This window comes from Perca fluviatilis, chromosome 23 (assembly GCF_010015445.1).
Source record: "Perca fluviatilis chromosome 23, GENO_Pfluv_1.0, whole genome shotgun sequence".
In the NCBI taxonomy this organism is placed as follows: domain Eukaryota; kingdom Metazoa; phylum Chordata; class Actinopteri; order Perciformes; family Percidae; genus Perca; species Perca fluviatilis.
In genome coordinates, this window is record NC_053134.1 from 25,546,589 (window position 1) to 25,556,209 (window position 9,621).

Below are 9,621 nucleotides of genomic sequence, written 5' to 3' on the forward strand. Positions count from 1 at the left end.
CTTTGTAGCGCTCTAAATGACCTTTTGGCTCTATATCTGTTCTCAAGCTGGAGGGCATGCAGACATTAGTCATAGGTACTGGAGCGTGCCGAGTGGATCCAAAGTGTCAATCGAATGACGCTTTGTTGGAATGATGTCCTTGGTTGATGATGTCATTGCTCTTGCAGACTGCCTAAGGTTACTCTATTATGATAGTCTTACTCACTCACACACACACACACACACACACACACACACACACACACACACACACACACACACACACACACACACACACAAACAAACTGCATGACCCCCTCCCTCTTCTCTCTCTCACTCTCTTTGCTATGTCCTGTAAGTGTAAAAGGGAAATGGTCAGTAAGGGACCCTCATATGAGGCTTCAGGGATCTTTGAATAGAAAAGCTTCTGCACCATCTGTTCGGAGACAAGAGCTCCTCCGTGCTCTGCAGGATGCCTCGAAACATCAGATCAGGTATTTCAGGAATACAACTTTGCATGAAGAAAGAACTGTCAGTCCTCTCTCCACTACTCCATTATGATTCTGTCTTTATATTTCATTCTGTTCTTGATTGATTTTCCATCCTGACTTAAACATATTGGGGGGAAAAAAACACTTTAAATACTTTTTCAAAAGCAGAGGACATGACATTTTCTCATTCTTAAGAATAATTCAGCTTGAGACTTGTGTGTTCTGTGTTTTGGATCTTTTTTTTTCAGTTCACCGTTTTGTTTTTATTTATCATTTTTGTTGTCCCCTTGGTCTTTCTTCTAGTGTCTTTTGAGGTGTTGGTCTGTCTGTTGTTCTGCAGCAGACTGACCAGCGTGGGTGCATCACCTATCTGTACCAATGCCCACGCTGGGTGCCACGTCCTCTCCCTGTCTAACCTGTTTGACCGGGTCATCCAGCACTCAGCCAGGATGCACGGTATTTCAAATGACCTTCACTCCGAGTTTGTAAGTCGCCTTTATGCAATTTGTCTGACAACGGGTTTCCAGTGATGGTTATCAAATAAGTTTGATGTTGTAACAGGATATTTATGTTTGCTAAATGTGTTAAATAGACTCTATATATATATATATATATATATATATATATATATATATTGATCATTTAATTGATTAGACAAGGAGCATTTTATACTGCATACATACATACGTACACTCAGTGGTCAGTTTTATTAGGTACAGCTAGCTGAAACTAATGCTGTCTAACACAACAGCCATGCAATAAATCCTCTCTTTATGAAGGTTCCAATGTTCAGTTGTTTGTTTATTACTCCAAAATGATGTAGTTTGAGCTGCTGTGGAACTATATTGGTTATACTGACAGAGATTCTCTTATTTAGCCTACCCGCATTGATAAATGCGATATATCAGGGTATCTAGAATGCAGGTTTGGACCCAAGTGCAGAACACAGATGAGGATGAGGCAGGTGGAGTTCAATGATTTAATTAAGAAAAACTTCCAAAAACAGGCAGAGAACTGAGGCAAATCCAAAAGAAAACCAGGAACACCGAAACACTGGGAAACTAACTAATTAAAGCAGGCAAGACTTCTGACACAAAATACAACAACCTGACGCCAGACAAAGGGAGCACACAAAGTAAATACACAAGGCAATGAGGGTTGTAACGAGAGACAGGTGACATGAGGGCTGATGAACACGCAAAATGCTTTAGGGCAGGGCAGACAATCACAAAGGCGGGAAAACACAGGTAGGAAGTCAGGCAGATCATATAAGTCATGACACATGAGAAGTGAAACAGGAAACTAAACTGACAGTACCCCTCCCCCCTTTAAATGACGGATTCCAGATGACGCAAAACACACGGAAAGTAACAAAAGTCCAAGTGGAGTTGGGTGGGTGGAGTGGGATTTGAGAAGGAACTCAGTGGCAAGTATCCAGGGAACAGAAGGAGAAAAAACAGGAGCGGAGCCGAATGCCTCAGGCAGGTGGCCTGGGGACAGGGCAAAGGCGGAGCTGGAGGCAGGGCAGACGCATAGTGGAAGACCTCAGGCAGGTGGCCTCAGAGCAAGGCAGACACAGAAATGAAGACTTCAGGCAGCTGGCCTGGGGGCAGGGCAGACAGGCAGAATACCTCTGGTGAACCGTCTAGGGACTTGTTGTCCGGAACAGCTTCTGGTCGAACCAGGGACACAGGCACTGAAGACTGCCAGGGCTCTGGACCTGGGGACTGCAGGGGCCCTGGGACTGGGAACAGCAGAGGCTCTAGAACTGGGGACAACAGACGACTTAGAACTGGGGACAGGCGTGGAGGATGGAACCCATCTGGAGGCCGGCGACGATGACGGTGAGACCTCTCCGGAGGTTGTGAAGACCCTTTGGAGGTTGGCAAGGAAGGTGAACCCTCTGTGATGGTAGACAGCGAAGGAGATGTCTCTCACGTGGCCAGTGGCGAACGCGGAGACCCTCTGGAGATCAGCAGGAGGTTGACGGCGGTCAATCCGGAAACCTTAGCTTGGACACTGGGCTGCAGGAATGGAGACATGTCAGCTGGACTGATGACCAGCGACAGGGCAGCTGGGTTGGGGGCCAGCAACAGGGCAGCTGGAGAAACAACGGGCTGCTGAGGCAAAGCTTAGTCCGAGTAGAGGTGGAGTTAATCGGGGCAGGCAGTTGCTTCACAGAGTCCGAGAACTGCAGCAGGTGAGGTGTCAGGAGATGGCTGCTGTATTTCAGGGGGAACCAGAGGTGACTGTAGAAGCAGGGTTCTGTTGCAGCTCTGAAACTTGGGGCTGTTGCAGGTCAACAGAAACTTGGGCCAACTCAGGAACAGTTGAGACGTTGGCCAGAATGGTCAACTCAGGAACAGACGAGACGTTGGCCAGATTGGTCAACTCAGGAACAGACAAGATGTTGGCCAGAATGGTCAACTCAGGAACAGACAAGACGTTGACCAGACAGGAGAACTCAGAAACAGGCTCAGGGTCCGGCTGGATGGCAAACATATCGCTGGGCTGCGTAGACTCTGGGTTGCTGGATGCTAGCAGGCTGGAGGCTAGCTGACAGAGAAGAAGGCAGGGAATCAGGGGCTTCTAAGAAGTCCTTTAACCAATCAGGCAATGAGCTCCTGAGCCATGGTTTTGAGGTAGCCTTCTGGCGTACAACCCTTATACTTCTTATACCCATACACAAGGCAGGAAGTCAGGCAAGATATCGAACAAGACATGACACATAGGAAGGGACCCTACGAAATAAAACAGGAAACTAAACAAAACCCAGGATTATGACAGGATGGACAAAATAATTGATTATGAATGGCAATTGAGTGTACACTAGGGGTGTAAATCATGAGTTTCCTCCTGATCCGATATTAAGTTGATTCTTTGGATGATATTTGCTCACAAATAAATAATATACATGTCGTAAAGTCTGCCACGATAAATTTAATTCAATGAAATTCAGGGGCCTGAGATCAATATAATATAATCCCATTTAACATTTATATCAACTCACTAAAAAGCAACTAAACTATGATTTAACAATTTAATTACCGAGCTTCTCCAGACATTTAAAAGAAAACAAACTATTCTTTTGAATCATGAACAATGCACATGATATGTATCAATATTTTCACTTTGCATCGATGAAATTGGATTGTTGATCGTTGAAACGATATATCGTTCCAGATCGATGTATCATTAGACCCCTAGTGTACACACACATACAGTATGTATATACCATACGTGATTCTTTGCAATTGCAAGCCATTCTACTATTTCATTCATAACTTCTTTACTCCAGACACAGTTGACATTTAGGAGACCCTAACCTCTGACATCTCATTCTTGCATTCATGTCTGTACTGTCAGGAGCAGTATTTCCTGCCCAGTAGGAATCAAATTGGCCGGGTCAGTCGCAACTGTCATACCTCCACCATCCTCACCCCAAATGGCAAGGAGAACGCTCAGAGAATGGCGGTGAATTAACCTTTATAAAAACTATTTCCTGTTATTGGCATGCACTGTCCGCATCATAAAGTTTCCTTTATTCTATATTTAATCCATTGTACAACATGTGTTTTTCAGTTTTTTTCAATGATTGATATCAATTCCATCCTAACTACACACAACTGTCATGACTTAAAAGGATGGCTTGAGTTTGAACTGACTTTTTAATGTCCTGTTGTCACTGTAGAGAGAAGAGCTGACGGAGGTGATTCTGAAGCTCTTGGTGGCATGGAGGGATCCTCTGTGGCATTTCCATCATAGCATGGCTCACTATGATGACTTCAACAACTTCAGCTCCAATAAAGCTCTTGAGATGAGCGACATGGTGCACGAGCTACGCAAAGGTGTAGAGAAAGTGGCTGAGAAGGTACTACATGTATCCATGAATGCCAAAGTCAAAAGATGTGGCACATAGTTTAGATGAGCAGTGTAGAGTTAATTCCAAACATCTCTACGTCACAGTTTGGCAATATGTAGGTTATATGCTTAGCCTGGATGCCAGCCGAACTTAGCCCCGCCCACAACATTTGAGGTTGGGAAGTTCGGTCTGGACTTGATCTGTTGTGGAGCAACTATGCTCCAACCAGAGCTGTTCGGACCAATCAAATTGTCAGGGCGGGCTTTATACGATGATGGACAGATGATCAACAGTAACGTAATCAACCACGTCACCAAAGAGCGCCTGGGTTGAATTTGTTTACAACAAAGATGGCTGCCGCTGTAGATTTGTGTCTGTTATAGAAGATATCGACAGCACATTCATTTTAAAAGAGGAACAGAGAACGGCGATCAAGGCATTTGTCAATCGGAATGATGTTTTTTCCATCCTTCCTACGGGATTCGGCAAAACATACGTCACATACTCCGTTGCTCTGATTGGTTGTAGGTGTATCCAATTGAGTGCAGAGGCATTTTCTTTCCTGGTTCGGTTGAAACGCGCCCCATAATCACAGCCCAGTGGAGCAGCGTCAGACTCATATTCTGACTCGAATCTGAGTAGGACCACGTCAGGCTAGTATGTGCTTGGAGCTGCTGTGTAATGTAGCTTCCAGGGATGTACTGTAGCTTCTTGTTAGATTGTGTAACCTCAGGGACGCAGATGACAAAGTCCCTGCGTCACACAAAATGAATCCAAAACTGCGTTGTTCACCCTCAGATGACCTATTGTTCAGATTCAGCCCAAAGCATTCAGCTGTTATCTAGCAAGAAAGGAAGAGCACCCGGCCTTCAGGCATACCGCCCTCAACTCATCTCCCAACACATCTTCTTTCTTAGTGCGGAGAGAATGACGTACAGATGACATCAAATGTTCTGTTTCCAACATGTCTTAAAATAGATGGTATTATATGGGCGCCTGGGTAGCTCACCCGGTAGAGTTTATAGAGGTTTATTCCTCGACGCGGCGGCTGCGGGTTTGACTCCGACGTGCGGGACTTTGCTGCATGTCATTCCCCCCCTCTCTCTCTCTTTCTCTCTCTCTCCCCTTTCATGTCTTTAGCTGTCCTATAAAAATAAAGGCCTAAAATGCCAGAGAGGGAAGCTCATGTTCACAAAAAAATGGAAATAACATATTGGGATTTGTTATTTAGGTGGTGTTCTCCTTTAATGTATGGTCAGCTGCTGGGTTTTCTTTTTCTAGAAAGATGTTTTAATATGTAATATATATTATTATATCTTTAGAATGAATTTGGTTGTAAGCAAAAGACATGTCTTAAGATTTTCTTCTCCCTGCTCTGAATGCGCATACGTCAATTAGGTCATATTCTGTGTGAACTTTGGGTATAAACATTGAATGAATACACAAAATCGAGATAAAAACAAGACAAAAAAATAAGAAGCAAAATATCTCTACAAATCAAGAGGGTGTCTCCTTATACTGACAGGTGTTTCTCTTATTTTGTCCACCCCATTTACATCTAATGGGGTTGGCTAAATCAGTGATTGTGTTTGCTCAGCAAGAGCCTAATGGCTTCTTTCTTGAGCTGATGTGTGTATGTGTCCTCTCCTCTCCAGATGCAGGTGTCGGGGGTAACAAGTAACACCGTCAACAGCCTGACTTCTCCCAAGGCTTTGCTGCCATCTGAAAGTACAGAGTGGCGCCTGATGAAAGACTACGACCTCCTCTACTGCTTCCGCCGAGACTCCAACAAGGTTCAAAACTACCTGAAAATCCTCAAATGTCGCATTGTGCCAGACCACGGATGCTGAAGGCCAGAAACTTCTCGGAAATATCAACACGTTGGAATGGAAATGCTTCGGTTAGAGACTCCGCGGATAACGCACGCATGTTCACTTCTATCACGACTGGAGTTCTGCTGTGAGTGTGGACATTGTGACTTTACTACAGACAGGATGGAATGAGTGCAATGCATGTTATGATGCTGTATGCCATGTTTAAATAAAATACCATATAAAACATTTCAAAAAACATCGATGGAATGCCTTTTTTTTTGGGTCATTTCTACAGAGGGAAATAAACTCGGTGCTTACACTGCTGCCGCAATGCATTTCCAACCGGGAAATCACATCAATCACAGCATCATGACTAGAGCCCGACCGATGAAGGATTTTTAAGGCCGATATCGATACAAATATTTGGTGATTTAAAAATCCGATATCCCGATATATTGGCCAATATATATATATATATATATATATATATATATATATATATATATATATATTTTTTTTTTTTAATCCAGAAACGCATAACAAAACATAAACAGATTTCCCTAACATTAGTTATTTGTAGTTATTTAGGAGTCCTCACTAAAATAATATGATAATGCAGTTTAACAATAAACTTGTTTGTTTTATTGTTACAACAGAACAGAGGAACATCACAATATATTAAAGTTGTGATAAATAAAATGTATAAAAATACAAACTTAAGATATGAAACTTAAAGTCCTTTGAACAAAAAAATAAATAGATCAAAGAGTGTTGCCAACAGAGACTGTTAATATTAATGGATAAAGCATCCGGTTCGGTGAAGTGCTGCAAATGCGGAAGTGCCTTAAACCTGCATTCTATCTGAATTCCAGCAGGGGGCGACACGTAGGGTTGCAAAAGGAGGGTAACACTTTATAATAACCATCATTAATAGATGGTAAATTGATAGTTAATTAATCTTAAGTAAATTGTCATTTAACTGTCAGCAAACAGCCATTTTACTGTTAACAAACAATGAAATTATAATTAATAATGTTTACTAATTATTAGTAGTGCTGTTAATGAAGGGATTTTTGTTACACACATTATATCCCTCATATACTATATTAGGTATCTGGTAATGATTAAAAGATGTTTGTAAACCTTTAGAAACCATTTTTAAAACCTCTATAAATATTACATAGATAGATGGACCAGATATTCCTAACACTTTGTTAAGGGTTACTAGTTGCTTTGTAAACCATCTATAAATATTATCTGAATGGCTATTGTAAAGTTGCGATATACACTACCGGTCAAATGTTTTAGAACACCCCAATTTTTTCAGGTTTTTATTGAAATTCATGCAGTTCAATGTCTTATTTTACTCTGAAATTAAAGAATAGAACAAATTAACAATTTAAGTTAAAAAAGAAATCATGGAATCAATTTATAAACCAAAATGTATTCTAAAGTTTTGACTCATCAAAGTAGCCCCCTTTGGCAGATATAACAGCTGAACACACTCTTGGCATTCTTTCTACAATGGAAATCAAATATTCTTCAGAAAGTTCTTCCCAACTCTGTTGCAGAAGTTCCCATAAATGTGTGGCACTTGTAGGTTGCTTTGCTTTCACTTTTCTGTCCAGTTCATCCCAAACCAGCTCAATGGGGTTTAAGTCTGGTGACTGTGCTGGCCACTCCATGTTTTTAAGCTTACCATCTTGTTCTTTTTTCCTGAGGTAGTTCTGACATAGCTTGGACTTATGTTTTGGGTCATAATCTTGATGTAGGATGAACCCCTGACCAACTAGGCGCATACCAGAGGGTACTGCATGGCGCTGCAAAATGCTGTGGTAGCCGTTTTGGTTCAGGGTGCCTTTCACTCTGTACAAATCACAGACCCTGGATCCAGCAAAACAGCCCCAGACCATCACGCTTCCTCCTCCATGTTTGACAGCTGATGTCACACACTGAGGAACCATCCTTTCGCCTACTCGACGGCGTACAAAAATCCTACGTGATGAACCGAAGATTTCAAATTTTGATTCATCAGTCCATAGCACCTTCTTCCAGTCTTCAGTAGTCCATTGAAGATGTTTCTTGGCCCAGGCAAGCCTCTTTTTCTTATTCTGACGTCTTAGCAAATTGCTTATTACGACCACTATTAAGCTGTGCTTGAAGCTGTTGTCCTGTGAGCCGCCTATCACGCAAGCTGTTAACTCTCAGAAACTTGTCTTCTGATTCTGTTGTGGCTTTGGGTCTGCCAGACCTCTTCCTGTCAGAGTTCCCCCCAGTCTCTAAGTGCCTTTTGATGGTGAAGAATACTGTACTCACTGACACCTTGACTTTCTTCACAATTTCTCTGTAGGAAAGACCAACATTCTTAAGTGTTATGATGGTCTGTCTCTCTTCCAATGTTAATTGCCTTTTCCTGCCATTTTTATAGCAACACACTACTTTCTGCAGTACAATACTGTTCAAATAATGCTCACGAGGGTACGGTACCACAGTGTGTTCCAACAATACTTTTATACAAACAGAGGGGGTTGTAAGTCATCCAGACAAGTGTGAACACCTGTGGGAATTGGTAGCACCAACTTTCAAAGCTTGATCAACCTCCATTGCTGCAGAACAGCTTTACGTTGTTTACCCATTTCTTGTTCCCTGAAAAAGGCCTTTTTGTAAAATACTGAAATGTACATTATTTTTCAGTTTTGGGTAACTTTACTTTTTTTTTTAACCTCAGGCAGTTCACCACTTACCTTTGTACCATGTTAAGCTATTCATTGGACTGGAACTGCTAAAATTTCAATAAAAAAATAAAATAAAAAAATGTTTTAATATATCCTAGGCTATTTATTTCAGATAACTTTCATTAACATGTGTTGAAGCTGTATATTTTCAAACTGGTAAAGGAAACCCTGTCTTTGCATTTTATTTGAATCACAATCTGTTTTAATAAAAGAGCTTGTGAAAATTGGCTTTGACTTAAAACTGAACATTTAGCCCACTTTGTAAAAAAATACAGAGCTATATATCGTGTATCGCCATTCAGCGTTAACGGCGACGCAAGGAAAAATTTGGGTGCACCTAAAGTTAGCAAAAAGTTAGTCTGGAGCCCTGATATGTGTGTGTGTGTGTCTGTGTGTATATACATAGTAACCAATAACTATGAAAAATATCAGTCGCAACTTTACAATAGCCATCCAGACAATATTTATAGATGGTTTACAAAGTATTTTTTAACTATTAGGTATTAGGTAACTAACAAGGTATTATAGTCATCTGTTGCAACTTTATAATAAGCATCCAGACACTGTTTCTAGACGGTTTACAAAGCAACTAATAACCCTTAACAAAGTGTTAAGTGAATATCTGGTCCATATATCTATGTAATGTTTATAGAGGTTTTAAAAATGGTTTCTTAAAGGTTTACAAAAATGTTTTAATTATTACCAGATACCTAATATAGTATATGAGGGATATAATGTGT

The 9,621-nt window shown here is 41.3% G+C and overlaps 1 protein-coding gene across 1 annotated transcript; it reads left to right on the top strand.

Annotated features, from left to right (window-relative positions):
• Positions 1-351: 351 nt before the first annotated feature.
• Positions 352-6,413, top strand: prl2 (prolactin 2). The gene is made up of 5 exons (XM_039791084.1): positions 352-473; positions 774-955; positions 3,837-3,944; positions 4,162-4,341; positions 5,988-6,413. The coding sequence occupies exons 1-5, from the start codon at positions 452-454 to the stop codon at positions 6,180-6,182; spliced, it is 687 nt and encodes a 228-aa protein (XP_039647018.1). The 5' UTR covers positions 352-451; the 3' UTR covers positions 6,183-6,413.
• Positions 6,414-9,621: the final 3,208 nt, after the last annotated feature.